This window comes from Lepidochelys kempii, chromosome 18, assembly GCF_965140285.1.
Source record: "Lepidochelys kempii isolate rLepKem1 chromosome 18, rLepKem1.hap1, whole genome shotgun sequence".
In the NCBI taxonomy this organism is placed as follows: Eukaryota; Metazoa; Chordata; order Testudines; family Cheloniidae; genus Lepidochelys; species Lepidochelys kempii.
In genome coordinates this window covers 17,686,134-17,706,859 of record NC_136397.1, presented here as the reverse complement: position 1 = coordinate 17,706,859, position 20,726 = coordinate 17,686,134, and the positions used below count along the sequence as shown (strand labels likewise).

General features: G+C 48.8%; 1 protein-coding gene across 3 annotated transcripts; it reads left to right on the top strand.

Moving 5' to 3' along the window:
* The first annotated feature begins 13,856 nt into the window (after positions 1-13,856).
* ANKRD65 (ankyrin repeat domain 65) lies at positions 13,857-19,660 on the top strand. Of its 3 annotated transcripts, XM_073316802.1 has the most exons (5): positions 13,857-13,956; positions 14,052-14,284; positions 15,197-15,428; positions 15,537-16,086; positions 17,604-19,660. In XM_073316802.1, exons 2-5 carry the CDS (start codon positions 14,278-14,280, stop codon positions 18,054-18,056), a joined length of 1,242 nt encoding a protein of 413 aa, XP_073172903.1. In that variant the 5' UTR covers positions 13,857-13,956; positions 14,052-14,277; the 3' UTR covers positions 18,057-19,660. The 3 variants fall into 3 exon arrangements, with proteins under 3 accessions (XP_073172903.1, XP_073172905.1, XP_073172904.1); XM_073316804.1 differs by having other exon boundaries at positions 13,862-14,284; positions 15,163-15,428; XM_073316803.2 differs by having other exon boundaries at positions 13,863-15,428.
* The last annotated feature ends 1,066 nt before the right edge of the window (positions 19,661-20,726 follow it).

The window sequence follows — 20,726 nt, the reverse complement described above, 5'->3', positions numbered from 1 at the left end:
GCAGTTAGGGCAGCTTTATGGCCACTAGAGCGGTGCACAGACGCGTTGATCAGGGGCCAGGAATTGTCCCTCTGGTTCTGATTTTCAGCTGTCTCAGCACGTACTGACTCCTGCAGGCACCGAGGCAGAAGCAGTGCCATCCCATCGGGAGGCCTGCAGGGTTGACCGTTCTGACCTGACCTGGCACAGGAAGCTCTTGTCGGATTTCCGGCCCAGTTTTCCAGCCCTGTTTAGTTTCCTATAACACAAAACCCAAGGAGACAACCTGTGAACCTGAAAGGCAGCCGCTCTAGTACTGGTGAAAGGAAATGCATGCATTGCCCAGCGCATCAGACACATCGCGATGGCCATTTCTGCTCCTCTGGTCACGGCGCAAAGAGGGCAGGAGCAACTGACTGCTCAGTGAACAGACCCATTTAGCACAGACATGCGGCACTGGGGATCACGGTCAGTTCCCAGATCCTGTAGGAATGCAGCAACGGCCAGGGAAAGATTGCATTCCTTCCTTTCCAATGCATGGAGACTATCTGCTTCTGTTGGCTGACCACTGGCACTGCCGTCCAGCTGGCCAGGCTGGACTGAGGGGCCGTAAGTGAAGGTGTTTAAAATCAGTAATCTCCAGCTGGCCACGTGTTTGCCGAGACCCAGTTCGAGCTGTGAACGCAGCCCAGTCTTGGTTTGTAGCTGTCAGTTGTTGCTTTATGAGCCTGCCCGCAATCTGCAACTTTGTCACATACCCCAGGACAGCAGCAGGGCTCTAAATCTAACTTCAATCTGTCTATAATAGCACTGGGGCCATGAATAATGTACGAGCCCTTGACTTGCGATAAAACACTTATTTTTCCTCTCTAAGGACACCATAAAATAGTGTATTCTAATGATTGCTTTATGGAAATGAAACGCTCACACTCCAAGTATATGAACTGTTGGAAGGATTACACCTCCCCACCCCCCACCCCCACCCTCCGACAGGGCTGGGAGAGCAACAGATCAGTTTTATGAGGGTCTTATTAAAACCCTACATTGTCCTGGGATTTCAAAATAGTGAAGGTGCTTTTCTCCTCTCTTCCCTGCACCTGTTAATTCAGTGCAAGCAGGAGCTCTTGATGCTTCGCCCTCAATGACAGCCATGGTCAGGTGAGGGCATGAATCAATTTACATCCCTCCTACTCCTTCTGTTCCCTGGGATTTGATCTGGGCAGCAGAAGACTCCTGCTTTCTCCTGCGTGCATTTATTTTATCTGCCATCAGACATGCCAGATCCAGGCGGACCCTGCAGCATTATCCTTCCCCAGCACATGCTGAGACCGCCGGCAACACTGACTGGCAAGTCAGCCAGGAGTCACATCCTAGCACAGTGAGAAATTGACACAGGCAAAGGGTTAAGGGATGATACGAGTATCCACTGTGCCTCTCCATTTGTCTTTCCTGGCACACCAACGTGCCTCAGCTTACACCTGGAAGCAGCTTGCTGCGCTGGGACGGGGAATTCAATATCCAAGCCCATCCACCCCCGGGCCTCTCCTCTGACTGCCAGCCAGGGGAACAAGCAGTGCCCATTTGGAGAATGTCTTTGGTGACACAGATCCCTGTCTTTTAGGAATGGCATGAAGACTCCCTGAAGCATTCCACATAAGGCCACATGGCATAGCTGCTCCTCATTCTTGCCCTTAACCTGAGGCTCACCATGGTCCAGCTCTCTGTTCAGAGCCCATCTCTGGAACTTTGTCCCTGATTATATTCTATGGACTCTCTGAAGTACTCAATGGAAGATTCTTGGTTCCAGCTGAGCTGTGCTCAGCACGAAACCTGAAGCGAGCGGGATATGGACAGATGGAGAACAAAAGTGGCTAAAAGCTGTCTTTTCACTCACCTGATCCCAGAAGCACCTAGAGGCCAGTTCAGAACCCTGGGTAAGTTAGAGCAGTCTCATGGCTGCTCTAGCATATGTAAGCTTATAACAAGGACTTTCCCCAGCTAGGATCTGGAACACAAGGCACTACAGTCATGCCCCCCATTCCCAATACTGCCCCTACACTGGGGTTCTGGGAGCAGGTGCCATAGAGCCAGCACTATGCAGAGGAATTCCTGGTTGCCCTGTCAGGGAGCAGAGCAAAGAGGCTGGAGCAGGCTCAGAGGGCCTGGCCAAGGTCCTTTCTGGGGAAGAGATTTTTGGACCATTCCCTATCCCCCACTTTTCTTTTTCTTTTTTGGTTGTTTTCATTCATTTTTCATTCATTTTTTTTCCTGTTAAGTAGCTGGACCCTGGGACACCAGGTTCACTTCATTTAGAAAGTGGTTGCCTTCAAATGCAAACAGCTGTAATTTGGGTGTCCCAGGGGGGCTGCATAGCCGCACTTTCCTCCTCTTCAAAGTGGCCAGGGGCTCCAGCCCAAATGCGAACATCTACACTGCTGTTCTTAGCCCTGCAGCCCAAGCCCTGCGAGCCCAAGTCAGTTGACCCAGACTTGGAGCCATGGGGTTTTTACTGCAGGTCAGAGTTGCCCTTTCAAGCTCTGTGCAATTGATCAAACATGCAAAATGCCTGCTAAATATTGCTGGGATCACTTCTATCATGAACACAGTGCAGCTGGGATGCTGGCACTGGAAGCAGCACCATGCATATGACAGCCCCAGACACACTTTGTTTCTCCTTCCGCTTCCAAAAAAACCGGGCTCCTTTCCCTTCTAGAAAGGAGCTGGTCTAGAAATGACCCAGAGAGGGCCAGGCAATGTCTCTTCCCCCAGACCCTGCCTGCCTCTCCCATAAAATGTCACTGAAAAGGAAGGACTTCTCAAAGCAAATATTTGAGAAAATGAAATGTTTCAAGTTTCGTCAGAAAACCATAGTTTTTGTGAGAAGCAGACGTTTTTTGCAGAAGTTTCCGTTTTGTCCAAAAAGCCATTTTCCTTTTTAAAAACCACCTTGACCAGCTGTACGATTCTCCAAGCCTCAGGCTTCCCCCTGTAGAACGAGGATAACGATACTTTCCCTTTTTTGTGCACCACTTTGAGATCAAAAGATAAAAAGTGCTAGGGAAAAGTTAAGGATTATTTACAGCTTCTCTAACAATCCCAGATCTGCCAGCATCCACAAACCCCTAGAAATCGCTCTCTATTAGTATTCCTTTCACATCGCCCACTGGTGAAAGGTTTGATGCTAACAAATGTTGTTCTGAAAGGTGTTGGTGCCTGAGTCTAATTTTATTTTATTTTTGACGCTGGGGGTTTATATTTACGTAGACACTTGCAGCCAGATTTAGGGCTGAAATTTAGATTTTGAAAATATAAAAGGGTGAGTGTGTTTAGGGGGAAATGAAAGATTAAAAGCCCCTAAATATTTTAATCATTTAAACAAACAAACGAACTTTTCCCTGCTTTTCTTTCTCCCCCCCCTGCACTTCTTAATTATAATAGATCTGCCCAGTGTTGCAAAGAAACACATACCAAAGCTGCTTCTGCAATAGACCCAGACAGTGAAACTGACTGTGAGTTCAGTGTTAAACAGATCACTCTAGTTACCACATCCATGCTGAGTGAAATGTAGAATTTTTTTTAAACAACACAGATGGTGAAAAATTCATTCGATTCCTAAGCCTGTTTCAGCCTGGTTATTCTAAGCTGTTATTAGAAACAGATTTGTGCATTTATGTTTAATATGAGTTTTGTGACAAGAGAATGTCCCTTTCAAACTGTGCTTCAGAAACATAGCCCATGCTTTCAGGAATCCCATTAGCAAATTACAGAGCTGGCCAAATGGCAGCTGAGATATTACAGTCCTTATTACAGCTGGCCAGGTCATGTCATGATCTGATCCGTCACTCAGCTCGGAGAGATCGCCGCCTAGAGCCTCTGTGCAGGGGTAGGGGCAGACAGGCTGTCCCCGGGTTGTCATGGGGGTGAGGCAGGAGGGTTTCACTCAGCAAGGCCACACCAGTGATCCCGTGCGGACTCAACTTTACAGGCATTGCGTCCCGGCCCCTTTGTGCCGGCGAGGCAGCCACAGAGCAGGCGTACGGAAAATCTGGGAGGGCCCCGACGTTTGGGAGGACGGGCAATGTCAGCTGGTCCTAGTTCAGCGTCTCCCCCGACGCCACGCCCTCTCCCTAGCCCTGGTGCCCCCAGACACAGGGCTTCACCGGCGGCACTGGGCACACGCATGCCTCACCTTGGGCAATCGCCGCCAGCAGCTCCTTCTCCGCCGGGCGCAGCTCCCCTCTCCTGGGGGGCGCCATGGAGCCTCCTCCTCACCCCGCACACGCGGGGGTCGGAGGCAGCACGGCACGTTGGACCCAGCACAGCACCCCCGCCTGCCCGTAACCTCCCCCTGCCCCTCGGAGCAGCTGTGGGTGAGGGCCCAACCATTCCCCCTCACCGCGCACGGTTGATTTCCCAGCACCAACGGCCCACGCTGTGTGGGGCTGCTGCCTGCCGGCGCGTCCTCCTGCGGCCAGGCAGCCCTGAGAGGTCAGGGCGGCGGGGACCCTCTGGCCCGCGGCTCAGAAAATGGCAAGGCGGAGCTGCCGGAGGGTAGCTTTTTTGAAGGGCGGGTGCAGAGCTCCGCCCTGGATTTCAGGTGCCTGAGTGACACTTGGGACCGCTCTGGTAGCACTATACCCCTGTTCAGAGTTGGGTGAGCCCTGATGTATGGGCTCCCCCCGAAACTACCCAGAGTAGGGTAGAGAGGCCTCCAGCGGCTGGGCTAACCCTGCACCACTTCCATTGGCACCTTAGGCAAAAGAGACCTGAGGACAGAGTGGATGCAGTGTGTGGGTGCAGACCAGAGGGTGAAGCATGGTTGGGATGCTCTCAGGGTCCAGCTATTCTGGGCCCCTGCAAAGCCCAAGAAGGGCCTTGGAAGCAGTAATGTACTTTAGGGAAGTCCTCAGGGGTGCCCTAATGGATGGCACAGGCCCCACATCCCCTGAATAGGGAAGGCTCCCTCTGCCTCTGCACCGGCACAGGGATTATCTGCCCCCAAATTCCTCCTTAAATCTCGCGTGATCAGCCCTCTGGTGGGGACATGGTGCAAAGTGGAATAATGACTGACGGGCGAGCCGAGTCGGCTAGCTTCCAGAGTTCAATGGCCTTGTGAAAGGATCAAGAGCGGGTGGCCCAGACACCAGGACCAGTGCAACCAACCCTGCCCAACCTGAGCCTAAGGTCAGAGCCGCTAACTAGCCCCAACCCTAGCCCTGCGCCAGCAACACCAACCAAATCTAAGCCAAAGCCCAGAGAACCAATTGGCTCTGACCCTAACCCTAGCCTGGGGTCGCCAGCTGAAACCACCCCTAACCCTACCACAGGCCACCTACCAGCCTCACCCCTAACCCCATTGAACCCACCCCAACGCCTACCCCATACAGAAATAAGCAATCCTGTTATAAGCACTTTGATCCTAGTACAGCTGCCCCCACACTCCAGGGTTGCACCGCTTCTAAACCAATACAACTCAAATGGGGCCAAAACCGCATGTAGACCAAAGTGACACAGGCCTGCTCCACTTACACTTCGCCCTTACGTAGCACTTTTCATCCAGCGATCCTTATCCCCATTGTGGAGATGTGGGAAAAGGAGACAGAGGACAGAGACTTGCATAGGGTCTCAGAGCCAGTTAATGGCAGTCCCCCAGATCTCCCACCTCAGTGCTCTCACCACTGGATCACACTGCCTGCTCTAAGATGACGATCGTTTAGCCACAAATCCTAATGAGATAAGGGCGGGCACAGTGTGCACTGGAAATAATAGTTCCATCAGTCACTGACAGAGAAGGCATCCCGTCTCCGGTCTTGAAACTGGAATATTAGGGGGACGGGAAAGAAGTGCAAAAGAAAGGAAGACAACAAGGTTCTAAAGAGGAGGAGAAAGGCTGTTGAAGCAAGACAGCTGCTAGCTCGGTGCCTTTTGGGGGGATCAGGCTTTTGCAAATGTCTGATTGCTTTAAGCTGAAGACCAAGCCCCTTTCCTAGAAATTCTGAGGAGCTGAACGAGCTAAAAGATGTGAAAGTTGGGAGGGGCAATCGTCACCCTGAAGCTCCTGCGTGTGACCACTGGTGGGCAGCGTCGAAACACAATTAGCGAGAGGAAAGAGCACACAAATGCAAAGTCACCTCCAAAAGGAAACTCGCCCCCCTGCAAGGGGCCAGCGCGCTGGTTAAGTCCCACAGCACATCTAGGCAGTACAGCTGAGTGGCGCACAAGGAGGGCGCAAGCCCACTCGCCACTGAGCTGGTTAAGGGTGCCACGCATCATCAAGACGCATCCTTTCCGGGATCAGTAGCTTTGGGAAGAGAAAACAGATGAGGATGGCGAGATTAAAAGCTGGACGATTGCCTGCGAACAATTAGCAATGAACCACCATGGAGCATCTTACCCATCCAAGAGAGAGACCAGTCTCAAAGCACATCTACCATCATTGCTCATTAGAGATAGCCAGCCCCTCCTGTGGCTGCCCTTTCCATGGATTCATTTCTTCCCCTGTCTGGGTCGTGGCAGACCCATCTGGCCTCTTTGCTCGAGTGCTCCAGGAGGCTAACTCTGTAAAAACAGCTGTCAGCTTCTAACCCAGTTCCCTTCATTATCACTGGCTTTCTGCAAAGGAAAATCAAACGTGCCTGAGATTCTCATGCACAGCAGAGTGAAGCAAAGGAGAGACACATGAGAGCTGAGTTATCCCAGAGGTCGGAGTATGGGACCGTGAGCCAGGATTTCTCTAACCCCAGCTCTGATGCTTGCAGGGCCCCAGGCAAGCTACTGTTATTTATACTGTGGTAGGGGCTCAGGACTCCAGGGAGGGCCCCACTGTGCTAGGTACGGCATGGACTCCCAATGAAAAGGCAGCTAGTCCCTGCCCCAAGAAGCGCCTTGCGGAGGCGACATGCCAAAAGAGAGCTCGGCATGTTCAGCAGGGTGATTTAAAGAGCTCCTTGTATCCAGCTGGAACCCAGAGCACTCTATAGATGGGAATTTCCTCGCTCACCCCAGCCAAGCAGCCACAGCTGGGCTGTGATGCACAGCAGCTGCTGAGGAGGTATTAATGGACATTTATGTAGATCTGCTCTATAGGAGAGGCAGTGTTGGCCTCTCTCCCTTTGATTCTTGGAGAAGATCACCACGGATCCATCTGAATCAAGCTACTCCAGGCTACCAACGACTCGCTGTTTGGTTTGTCTTTCTAATGAACCCAGTTTCACAGGGTTATCAAAATACTTCCGGCCCAGGGGCCATGCCCGATTCCCCTTACCAGTGCTTTATCACCCCCCTGCAAAACCCAAACATGGCAGAGGGGGCATTCTGCCCATCCTTAGACCACGTCTAATTAGGGCCCTGGCTTTGCGCCATTGACTTTGCAAACATACAGGGTGGAAATATATTTCTGGTTGCCAGGCGAATCAGTTGAAAACAGAACTAAACCTGCTCCTCTCCGTCACACACTCAGGGCCGACCATGGCCATTGTTGTCAATGGTTTACAAAACACTGGACCCACTCCTCCCGCTCTGATGTAAATCAGGAGCAACTCCACTGAAGTCCATGGAGTTACAGTGAGATAAACAAAAGGGGAATTGGGGCCTGTCTGTGCCTTCTATTCCATTCCCTGGCTCCTTCCTTCTCCCTCCTGTGGATGAATTGGAGTAAACTTGTCAACAACTCATCAGTGCAACTTGAAGCATTTGCTTGTCTCCCCCAGCCTCACTGGAGCTGCTCATTCTCCCAGCCCTCCGGTACTTCACTATGGTATTCCCATTCATGCTACCAATCTTCACGCCAAGCGCCTCACCTTGTCTCCAGCCCTGATGAAATACACCAGGGACACTCGGTGAAAGTTCATCCCGGTTCCTTCCATCAATAAATATATTTAAAGAATAATAAAGGGAAATAAACATTCATAGAGACACAGAGTCCACCCATCAGGATGGCGGCTGCAGTGGGCCGTTGCAATGAGATTAATGTGTGTAGCTTTCAGTTCCTGTTTTTACCGGTCAAAAAGCTTTCGCTGTGTGTCTGGAGTCCTCTCTGCCCGACAGAAAGGCACGCTGTGTCTGAATATCTTCAGAGCAAAGTGCCCAAGTCATTGGCAAGGCAAAGGCACCGCAAGGCGACAATCCGTTGGGAAGAAAGGGCAAAAGAAGCTCAAAGTAGTCATGGGCCTGAACTGAGCAAAGGGAGGTTCAGGACTGAATGCCAAGGAAAAGTTCCCTAGCAGCAAGTGTGATGTATACCTCCAAGCTGCACATCTGTTTCAACCCCAGAGGAGTGAAGTTTTGGGATAATGATGCCGAGCGACGATGGTGATGATTAGGTGTTTGTACGGAGACGGGGCCCAACCCCATAATACACTGATCGTGCAAAGCATACACTGGGATCCCTTCCACCCAGTTCTGGAATGCAGCCACCTCTCGGGCACAACACAGCAGCTGCTTGTCAGCGCAGGGCAACACTTCTCAACAGCTCAGGGCAGGAAGTGAAGAGAGGGCTACATCCTCGGTCTGTGCACATCAGGGTGGGACATGCTGACTATGGATTTAGCCCATTGGATTCAGCTGAAACTGCCCAGGACTGCAAGCGGGCAGAACGTAATTATCCTACGGGGATATGCCAGGGCACAGGAGCTAGACCCCACTCTCTGAGGTAAAACGACTGGATCCTTGGTCACCAGGAGCAGTCAGGACCTTGACTTTATGGCTCATCTGAAAGGTAAATGGCCTAATAGGTCTTTGCCACCGCTAATAGCCAAGGATTCAGTCCTGCAGCCCTTCCTCAGTTCTTGCACTCAGTCAAGCCAATGACAGTTTCATCTGAGAGAGGACTGCAGGACTGGCCCCTACAAAGATCCTGTCATGTTACGGGACCTGAGACTCCACACCCCTTTCTGTTTTCATTCCCAGTTGTGCAAAGTGGGTGTACACTCCTGCCCCGGGTGCGAGTGGAGAAGTCTGATTTCTTCCTTGCACTCCCTTTGCACAGGTGTTAGTGACAGCAAAGGGGCCCATTGTGAGAGGCTAGGGAAGATGCATGATAGGCTCTAAGCTGCAGCAAACAAAGAAGAAAGTGTACATTGGCTGAATTTCAGCAATTGGCATCCCTGCGCTGAGCCAACCACAGTAATTCGCAGCATGTGGTGGAATGTAGAACAGGCATGCCCGCTGCTGGTATACAAACATAAACCCACACTTTGGCTCAATTTCCACCAGCATCATTATGTTGATCATGTGCTCCCCAGCCCTATGGAGGTTGCTTGGTCAGGGCTGCTGGAATGTGATTTTCAAATCCCTGGAAATTTGGATTGAAGAGGCACCTGAATGACTGGACACTTCTCAGAACCATTAAAATAGCGTGGTTCTGCAAAGCTGGACCACAAATCAGTGTTGACAACTCTCACGATTTTATTGCAAATCTCATGATACTTGATATTTTTCTTCAATTGCCAGCTCCTGGAGTCAAGTGATTTCATGAGAATCTCAGCTTTCATTTTAAAAAAGTAAATTTCTAGCCCCACGTGATGGAGAACAAAGCTTGAAAACGTGGCCCGAAGTGCAATTTAAGGCTCAAGAACTAGAAAGCTAAGAAGAAGAACCCCAAATCTCAGATTGTTAATTCAATCTCATGATTAATTGGGGCCCTGACTCATGATTTTCAAATGCTTGTGGTTGGCAAGACTGAAATACTAGGTCAGCCTGTGCTGTGATACTTCTTGTCCCAGATGGAACCAGGAAGTACAAATGTGTGGGAGAAAACAAGGTGAACATAACGTCTCAGTTTGAGTTTTGGGCAATGTTCTCATTTTATTTCTCAGCCATTTCCACTATTCATATCAGACACCTGGGTCAAACGACAATGCCTTTACACCGCTACCAGCTAGGGCCCTGATCCTGTAAACTGTAGGAGCGTGCCAGTCAATCTGTCTGTGTTTATTTTGGCTTCTACAACATTTGCAGTCCCAAAACAGCAGAGTTTAGGGCTTCCCCTTTTCCGCCTTTCTGCTGGCTTTTATTTTATCTGTCCCAGCAGCCCCTAAACTTGGTGAACTGTCGGGAGTAGGAAAAACAGGACAAAAAGTGAGTTTATTTTTCTTATAGATTTCATCCAACTGCAGCGACTGCTTTGCTCTCAGATGGGCACTGTGGGCCAGATCCTCAGCAGGTGTAAATCAACATAGCTCCACTTCAGTGGCATCTGGTTTACACCAGCTTCAAATCTGTCCTTTGGGATCCAATGAAACAGGCATTGAAAATACATTTTATATATTAAAAATGCAGCATTAAAAAAACAGCCCACATTAATACCCTTCTGAGTAACATTGATTTTGTTTCAAAGGTAGACACATTATTGAACTATGTTCCTAGCTAACTATTGGTTAGCATTTCAAATAAGTCCTGGTGAATTGCATTTGTGTTTCCTAAAGGTTTCAGGTTTCCTAGCTGACAAGGGTAATCATTGATGTAGATAAACTGTCCCAGAATAAATTAATGGAAACACATTCGAAGACTGATAGATTCCATTTAACTTATTAGCATTCTTAGGATATTTTAATGTATATAGGCGGCTTTGACCTTGGCCAATGTAGTATAATACTAATATTTAATTTCACCACCATTAAGTAAATAAATAAATAAACAAACCCAGCGCACCTGCATCCATGACTGCAAATAGCAAAGAAAAGAGAGACTGAACATTTCTTGCTTGATCGATTGTGACAGGAAGGTTTATTTCACAACAGTCAGCTGACATTCATGCTCTTAATGCTCTTTTTATTATGATGATAACTAGAAGGATGCTGTCAAGAGAAATGTCATCTGCTTTAAAATTGCAATCCTTGCCTGTTACTAAGAATACCTGCAGTTATAAAAGCGGATTTTTAAAAATCTCATAGACATTTCACCATTTATGCTGGTTGTTTGCTTTTTTCATCTCATTCACCTTGGGGGATTAGGGTGAGATTTTGCACATGATGAACTGGAGCAGCGACGAACTCCAGTGCATGTGCACAAACCCCTGTACTGAAGTATGTTCACATTTGAAGTACCTGACTCTGAAGACTGACTGGTCAGTTTCACTTTTGTTGCTAGTCAGTCTGTTGCCGGCACAGAGTGCCCAAGGCAAGCAACAGTAGGGGTTCGTTGCCCGCACCCAATAATCACAACGGGGTGGAGAAGCAGAGAGTTTATTTGCAGCTGCAAACAGGCCCAGGGAGACACAGCTGTCTCAAATCCTGCAGCCCCAACTGCAGATTACATCATACAATTTATACCTTTTTCCCCAATTTAGCTACAAAAGCATGTACAACCAATTACCTATTGCCCTGTACAATAATGCAGCCAAAGCGGCCAGTTAGATGTTTCCTCATTAGCATTATGTGAGCCCTGCCTTATTTGGTTGTATCCGTTCCTGTGTTGCGGAAAGCTAGTGCAAAACATTCCTTTCTTATCTATACGCTTACCCTGGCCGGAGCTGTCTGAAGGCTGTTTCTGAGACCAGGCTGTCTGCTCTAAACTGTTTTTGCAGCTTTCTGTCTCTGTTTTTATACTAGCTTCCTCATAGTCTGGGAGGATTACAGAAAGTTCACGGAATGGGGAGGCTTTGGTTTGTCTGGGCCTAGCGCGGTGGGGCTTCCTCAGCACTCGTGGCCTTCCACCCTCCCAAGTTACCTAGCATGATGCCCAGTGTCATCAACAAGTCTGGGAAAGGTCCGGTGTCTTTCTCTGTGTTTGTGTGGCCCCTAGCTCAGGGGAGCTTGGAGCCTGCATGGACCCTGGGTTCTGTTGCCCTACAATTGATAAACAATATTAATAATGAGGTTGTTGTGTTTGGTTTCCTAAAAATGCAAGAGGACATTTAGGGTCAGATTCTCTGCTGCCAGGAAGAGGTTGCCAGTAATGAGAACACACAATAACTGTGATTAGTATTTAATAATGGACATAACACTTTTTGCAAGTATCACAGTATTGAACAGAGTGTAATACCCAATCCAATATGTCCCAGCAAATCAGTGAAATTGAATCCCATAAATTAAGCCCGCTTACCAGCCACACCTATAATATTGGGCACCCGCATTTGCTGGCCTTGTTTATTTGGAGCTCTTCGCTTTCTAATGCATAGCACAGTCTTCTTTGGCTCTAGAAAGCATATTGGCTCAACCTGTGATCTCAGTTACATGGGCATAAATCCAGAGCAACTTCAGTGCATCCAGTAGAGTTATTCCAGATTTCCCTCAATCTAAATGAAAGCAGAATTGAGCCCATAGGGAGCTGGGAGCAGATTGTATTTTTCAAATTGAATTCGGCTTGGAAAACAATATGGGTTCAAATGAATCATCTAGACATCAAAATAGCTTTGCAAACCCCAAAAAACAGCATGAGAGGTTCAGAGCACCTCCAATTCCTCTAGCTTTCCCCAGCCCTGGTAAGAACCTCTTAGTAAGTGGGAGAGAAGTCTTGCTAAGTACTACCTGTGGAAGATTCTCCTGCCAGGAGATATTAGATGCTGTAGCTGGTGCAGTAAACATGAACTTCTCTCACCAACCCCAGAGCCACCCAGAGCACTTCTGGTGGGAGGACAATTTCTCAAATGTCTTTTATAGCTACAGCACCACCTTGTGGGTTCTTATAGCTCCTGCCTTTGGTTTTCGTTTATTCACAGCCTTCTCTCCCTGCCAGTGGGACATTCTGGGGCATGTGACCCACATTCCCAAACTCCCCCAACCACTGAAAACATGGGGATGGCTTATCATGGACACAAAGGCCCCTTTACACACCTCTGACAGAGTCAACTACATGCATACCCACTGAAAGGTCCCTTTACACAACCAGAACAGCGGAAGGGGCCTTACCGCAAATAATACGAAGGAAGGCTGGACACAGAGGACCAACCCCATCTTTTATGTGCCACCTACCATCTGGGGAGAATTAGCAAGTGATCATTTATTACACTAAAGTCTTTCTAGTGGTGGATGGACCTCAAAAGCTTTGTTTGTACGATCACCCCAAATAAATGGATGCTCATCAGAACCTCTCGGCTTGCACTCTGCTGGCCTGGGCTCCCCCTGCAGTTACCCGGATACAGGATTCTTCTTCCTGTGCTCAAGGCAAACATTTGTAGTAGAATTGCTGTGAGCTGCTAAACAATCGTCATAGTCCACCCCATCTCTGACTTATTTCAGTAGTGGGCAAAGTGATGAATGAAAACAGGGCCTGATTTTCCAAGGTGCAAGGTACCCACAATTCCAGGTGGGAGATGCAGGTGTACCTGAAAATCAGACCCATAGTTTATAGGATATTTTGTCCAGGATCCTTCAGAACAACGGCGCCTGAAAGGCAAGATATCCTCTCATTCTTCTTGTGCCCCATAGAAGCAAGAGTTAATGCTTCAGGAGAGCACTTCACAGAGCGAAGCACTCGCACCCTGACCCTGCCTGGAAGATCAAAAGCTGTGCCAATGCCTAGTAAAAGCAGGTTATCCTGTAACACAAGGAGCCTCAGAGAGCGGGAACATGTTGGTGCTTGTCAGAAGATCTGCACTTTATTAAGAGTAGCACAGAATTTACTTTAACAGTTCTGGGCAGACCTGAAGCTCTAGTGAATGTCACTCCAGTCCACAACAGCCACAATCACTTTCCAAAGCTCTGAGCAGCTGACCCCCAGCTAGCTGATGGACTGATCTTTGCCTGGAGAGTTTCTTACTAAAGACTGGAGGAGGCGAGGGAGTGGTGCTGTGTGACGCTGCTGACCCGGTGTCTCTCATTGTCTAGTGGAATGTTGGCAGCAGTGCTGAAAGAAGTTACAGGCGTGCAGGGAAACAGACATTATCCTATTAACCATTAGCAACTAGGTCCTCCTCCCACATCCATTTAGTCACTGAGTAAACAGCACGGAGCACAGTACTAGATGCAGAAAGCCACGAGGACAATGCGCTTTTCAGACCCTACATGCTTCACTGGACATTAACGGGACACTCTCAAGGTCAGAGGGACTGACACGTTTCACTTGCATTGATTTTTATCTCATACTGGTCTGTGTGATACCTTATATGCAGGGGCTCTATTTTCCCCCAACAGCTTCACTACTTGGTCGAATTTTGCTTTTTGAATTAACGCCAGTGGGCCGGCACCGAGGAACAACCCAGCGATAACCAAAGCTTGCAAAGGCTGCCACGCCAGAAGCGACCCTGCAATAACAAACCAGCGCGTGAAGTCTCACACTGAGCAACAACCCTACCATAACAAGCTGTGTGTACAGCCGCGCCCGCCGGAGCCACCTTACACACGTGTCTGTGGCAGAACAATGATTGGTAAGGAAAATGGCTGTCCTTTCCGTCTAAAAAGGGGTTGGCTCTGAGAGACAAGAACTAGCTTTATTTGTTTATTTTTCATGATGGGAACTATCGCAATGGTGTCTGTGTGGTTTTGAGGATGTGGTTGCTGTGAAACTCCAGAAATTCTCCATGTACGTCTCTGGAATGGAAGAGCCCCACCTCCAAAAGCAGAGAGCTGAGCCCCACAGAGGAACAAGGGGCTCGTTATTTGATCAGCCTCATTTTGAGTCAGGGCAAGTTGAGCTCTTAAAATGCTGTTTTGTACCCCTGAGCTTGGCTGGCCATGCATCTGAATACCCTCCCATTTGCTTATTATTAATGGGCAGTGGAACTAAGTGGTGAAATGGCTATCCTCCTTCCACCCCCTAACATGATTAGATACAGGTTCATGAAACATTAACCCTTTGCACGGGGACAGTGGAAACCGACAGCATCGTGGCCACAGTGAATTTCAGAGCCTGGGTCAACTGACTGGAGCTGGTGGGGCTCAAGCTACAGGGCTAAAAATAGCAGTGTTGATGCTCTCGCTGGGGCTGGAGCCCGGGATCTGAAACCTTGTGAGGGGGGAAGGGACTCAGGGCCCACGCTCCGGCCCAAGTGAGAACATCTACTCTGCTGTTTTTAGCCACGTAGCCCCAGCCAGTTGACCCAGGCTCTGAGACTCACTGCTATGGGGTTTTTTGCAGTGTAGACATACCCACGGAGAGCAACAAAAGCCAACAGACAGCATGGGCTTTGGGTTACTATTAGATTGAAAGCTATGGAGTAGAGGGGTCCACAGCCTCGTTTTATTTGCCATAGTCCCCCCTGCAGTGATGGTGGGGGGTGTAGTTAATGGAACTAATATTCAGCAGATTGTTTGTTGCTTGTTGAAAAAAACAAAATGAGGAATGAGAGCAGAGGCCGAGCTCCTGAGGAGGTGGATGGAGCTGAGTGAGGAGATGACCCTGGAAGGAGAGTCGATGGGGAACAGCTCTGACTCTGGCATTCAGCTCATGGAGAATAACTCACCGTCTGCCCCTGTGCACCGGGGCTGGAGAGAGCTTCACCTGGCAGCTTGGGACGGCAACACCCACGTGATGAAGCAGCTACTGCGGCAGGGGGCAGTGATAGAGAGCAGGTGAGCCCTCTTGAGCCAGCTGCTCCCACTCTACCCCAGCTCTGTCTCGCTCATTCGCTCTCCGTCCTGAAAGAAACACCCTGAGGTTTCATTTTTGTGCCCACACAGGGACGAGAATGGATGGACGCCCTTACACAGTGCCACGCTGAAGGGGTCCATCATGCTGGTGAAGTTCCTGATGCAGCGTGGAGCCGTGGTCCATGCCACAGACAGAGCACACTACACCCCGCTGCACCATGCCTCTTGGAGCGGCCATACCCAAGTGGCTGAGTTTCTCCTGGCTCGGGGATCCCCAGCATCAGCCGTGACTAAAAGGGGCCTCACCCCACTTCACTGTGCAGCAGCCAGTGGCCACACCCTCATCGTGCAGTTGCTCCTACAGCAAGGCACAGATCCTGCCAGCGGGGACAACAACCGGTGGACAGCACTGCACTGGGCGACTGTGAACAGCCAACTGCATATCATGGACTTGCTGCTTTGCCAGGGTCTCTCCCCGGATCTGGGCAGTAACGGAGGCATCACAGCACTGCACATCGCGGCAGAGACAGGAAGAAGTGACGCTCTAAGATTCTTGCTAGCCAAGAGTGCCAACATCAATGCTCAAGATGGGCTGGGGAGAACAGCACTTGCCATTGCATCCGATAATGGCAATCGAGAGGTAGGCCCCTAATATCCATTCTTCTTAATGCATGGAATTCTGCAATATGCTCATGGCAATGGTTCATTATCAGTTGATCAGGGTCAGCAAGGTGGGAGAGATGGCCACTGAAGTCTATCAATAATAATATAAATATGAATATTTAGCTCTTACATAGCACTTTTCATCCATAGATTTCAAAACACATTACAAAGAGGTCTGTATCATTATCCCCATTTTACAGATGGGGAAACTGAGGCACAGCGGGGGAAAGTGACCTGCCCAGGGTCTCCCCACAGGTCAGTGGCAGAGCTGGGAATAGAAGACAGGTCTCCTGAGTCCCAGTCCAGTGCTCACTTGGGACAATCCGAGATGACCAAAGATGCTGACTCAGACCCAGCCGTTTGGCCGTGAATGTTATGTCTGGGTTATCAACACACACAGCTTTCTCTCTTGATTGTCCTCTGGGGTTCCAAAGTGCCACAGAGTGGAAAGATATGCCTGAGTAGCTGCAGCTAGCTCCATTGACTGGTTGCTCACATTGACCTATGTGACCGCTGACACAACAGCACAATGGGCTTGGCTTCTCTGTGCATGTTTAGGGAAAAGGTACATCAGAAAAACGTAAAGGACTCGACTTCCTAACAGCACCTTGGCTGAAGACAGATCATATTCTGGTGATGGGATTCGATATCTTGGGTGCCATTTGCAGTTTGTACAGGTACACTCAATGCACAGTAGCTTTTCCTAAGGAGGGACAGTAAATCATCTGGGAATTCTCCCTGCCCTCCCCCACCCCCAGCTATCAGAACACGGGGGAGAATTCAATGAGTGACTTTAAAATAGGAGGATGAAATGGAAGAATTAAAAGGCAAATGCAAAGATAAAATGCAAACGAAACTTGTAAACCAAAAACAGAATGTCATGGCACGCTCGAGGAATTATTTTGGGGGAGTTCTGTGGCCTGTGTTATACAGGAGATCAGCCTAGATGATCACAATGGTTTCTTCTGGCCATGGGATCTATAAATCTATGACATTTATATTCACCAAGAAAAATAAATCCACTAGACTATGCCTCGCTGAGAATACTTTAAAAAGAAGCAGGAAGCTGCATTTACTGCTAAAAACACGTATTCACTAAAACTGAAATCCTGGCCCTACCGAAGTCCTCAGAAGGAGTTTCCAGTTTCTTGTCCCATGCCAAGACTTGAAGAGCAAAAAGTAATACTCATTTTAAGGCCCTGGTCCTGCAGTGAGCTCTGTATTGGCACATGGGTCTCTGAGACTGCAAACGGCCACTGAAATTGCTGTAGATTGCGCAGTGTGGGCCCAGTCCTACAAGATGCCGACCCACTCCTAAGAGGTGCTGAGTGCCCTCAACTCCTGTTGACTTGGAAATGAAAATAACTGATCACAAGAGGTGCTCATGGTTTTGCAGGTTTGGGACCAATATTCCTATGCATTGCAAGAAGGTGGAATGCATGCCCATTCGTGTGCATGGGGCCACGCAACTGAACTCCCTTTTGCTTTTCCCAGATTACAGGACTGTTGCTGGAAAGCAAAGCTGACGTGAACATGAAGGACCGCTACGGCTGCACGGCACTCCACAAGGCAGCAGCTGCGGGACACTTGGCCCTCGTCCACCTGCTGGTTGAGAAAGGAGCTGTCGCCAACATTAGAGACTGTCTGAATCTGACTCCGCTTCACAGAGCTGCCTGTTGTGGGCACAGCGAGGTAGCCAGTTACCTTCTGGACCATGGAGCTGAGATCAATGCAGCCGGCTGGCTAAACAAAACCCCACTGCACCTGGCTGTGGAAAAAAATCACTTCCTTTTAATGGAGCTGCTGATGGGGAAGGGGGCAAGTCTGTCCTTCAGAACTCGCTGGCATGAAACGGTACAGGATCTAGCGTCAGGCAGGCTCCTTCCTGGGGGCACTCCGTCCACTTCCCGGGAGAAGATGACAAGCTGCAATCCGGACCTGAACTAGATCCCAACTCAAGTACAGTCAACTGGACCTGAGAGGCATGAGAACAACTTTGTCCTTCAGTTTACTCTGCTGCCACCTTGTGAAGAAGGATCAGACTTCTCATCATTCCAGTATTAACCGATAAAGGGCCTGATTCCCATTTACATTGTTCTTGCAGAGTAACGGAACCTTAAATACACTGTATACCCATTGTAAGGCCCCTTTATACCACTAGAGTGGTGTCATAGGGCCTTAGTATAAATAAGAATAGGGCTCTCACTGTTTAAAAGGTTCTGTCTTTAGCGGTGTGCTGCTGTAATACGTATTTACTAGGGATGTGATTAAACCATCTTTGGGGATTCATTAGATACCAGATAATGTAGCCAATGGATACTAGATGAATCCTAAAGCCTCAGGGAGGTGGGGTGGGAGGTGCCCAAAGCGGAAGATGGGGCTCTGGAAAGGGTGGTCGGAGTAATGAAGCAGCAGAGGACAAGGTAAAGGAGATTGGCAGAAGATAGGCCAGGCGGCAAGAAGAAGCAAGACCACACTTAAAATGGCCGCCATCATCACCTGGTGGTAGCCATTTGAAGTGCCTGAAGTTCACTTACGATTTAGCTTGGGACAGGGCCGCCCGAGGGGTGGTCAAGTGGGACAATTTGCCCCAGGCCCCGCAGATAGGGTGGGGGCAATTTCGTGGCGGGTCTTTCAGTCCCTCTCTTCCTCATCAGTGGCACTTTGGCAGCAGCTCAGTCGCTCTGCTTCAGTCTTCTGCGGCAATTCGCTGGCGGGTCCTCCTGTCCTCTTCTTTCTTTGGCAGCATGACTTGGGTTTTTCTTTTTTTTTTTCTTCGCCACTTGGGGTGGCAAAACTAACTTTTTTTTATGGAAGGGGCCCCCAAAATTGCTTTGCCCCAGACCCCCTGAATCCTCTGGGCGGCACTGGCTTGGGATGTAGAAGAAGGGCAAAATGGCCAGATCTGTGCTATTTACAATCATCCTATCTCTAGAATACACCTGTGAACATTAGAATACTCCAATGCTGATGTCTTCTTATATTCCGCCAGTGGACATTTAATAAACCTGTATGCTGATAAAGAACCACTGAATCAACTGATAAATTACCAGCTCTTGTGGCATAGGAAGCACTGAATCAGCAAAGCTGTCATCTAGGCAATAACAGCACCTGCTGCCTCCATATAGGGCAGGATTCCAAATGCATGCAGGGTATAATTTGTTTCCAAGTGGAAAAATAGCTCCAACCTGCAAAATGCTCCCAAGTAGTCACTTCCATGCCTGCAGCCAAAATCAAACATGTACATTTTGAAGGACGGTTGAAGACATGTAATAAAACTATGTCAACAGAAGTTAAATGAAAATTAGAATTTGGTCTTGGTTAGAGCTGGATGGATAATATTTGTCAAGTAATGGCACTATTCATGATTCCGTGTTTTGCATTACTCAACTTCACGGCTGGTTGAGTGCAATATTTGATGAATAATACATGATCCGGCCAATATTTTACTTGATGAATCGTATTATTCAGTATTTGAACAGCTCTCTTTTCAGTCTATAAACCCCTCTGTGGACATTAACTCATGTTACAATAATAATTTGCACTTCTATGGCTCCTTCTAACCAATGGTCTCAAAGCACTTTGTTATTTTTTACTATTATTCATTTACGTAACTCTTTCCAAGCACAGACTAAGACATATTCCCTAGCATTAGATTGTATATAGTCTTAGGCTCTGTCCCTTTAGCTGGATTCACACGGGCAGATCCCTGCACCCACACAGGACCCCCCAAAAGTCAGTGGGGTTCTGCACTGGTGCAGGGGTCCCATGCACAAAGCAGTTTGTAGGGCCTAGAATAGACATGACAAAGCATGGACCAACAGTTCAGATGAGGAGAGATTGCTAGCATGTGAACACCTTCAGAAGGTGTAAACTAGCAGGGTGCAGCAATCACAACAAAATTCTGTCAGGTCACCTACGTCCTTCCTACAGGCTCTTCTAGTGTAATAATCTCAGCAAAGAGAGCTTGGTCTTACATTGCCAGAAACCAAACAGAGGCACGTCCCCCAGTCTGGGCGACTACAGTCAGCACTGTAGGTGACTGGGGGTTGCAACAAGGTAGCTTCCCAAGCATGGAGTAGGAATTCCTGCCTTCCTTCTATGCAACACGCCTGATTTACAGAATCCAATACTGCCTCATTATCTTCCCCTCTGCAGGGAGAGAGGGACGCTAAACTGGCGATAACCCCTGCTGGCCAATGATCAGGTAGGAAGTCTGCACAGTCATGAAAGGTTTCAGCTATGAAAAATTTCTGCCTCCCAGATTGATTTTTCATTCATTTGCTTGTACCTTATTCACCACTGTGACACTGTCTCGCTGTGCCCAGAATCATAAGCCACTGTGTTACTCATCTGCCTCAGCAAGGAAGAGTTTTGCTGGAGCTTAAACTGTATGTTAGCTCCCAGCCACACCAGTCTGTCTGCCTCACCAGCAAACTCCTTGAGACTCTGCCAGTCTTCACCTTGCCTTGCAAGTAACATTCAGTCAACCCCAGTTCCCGAACCCCCTGGAAGACCGTTCCTCTGCAGCATTCACCTCCTATCACCAGATGCCCACAGAAATACCAAGTCCACTGTCTTGAAAGAAACAGAATACATCCCAGCCTGTTGGCTCAT

Excerpts from the sequence above, each read along its gene's own strand:
- ANKRD65 (XM_073316802.1), top strand. Across the intron at positions 15,429-15,536 it reads GGGGCAGTGATAGAGAGCAG|GGACGAGAATGGATGGACGC; the intron begins GTGAGCCCTCTT and ends GTGCCCACACAG. Across the intron at positions 16,087-17,603 it reads CCGATAATGGCAATCGAGAG|ATTACAGGACTGTTGCTGGA; the intron begins GTAGGCCCCTAA and ends TGCTTTTCCCAG.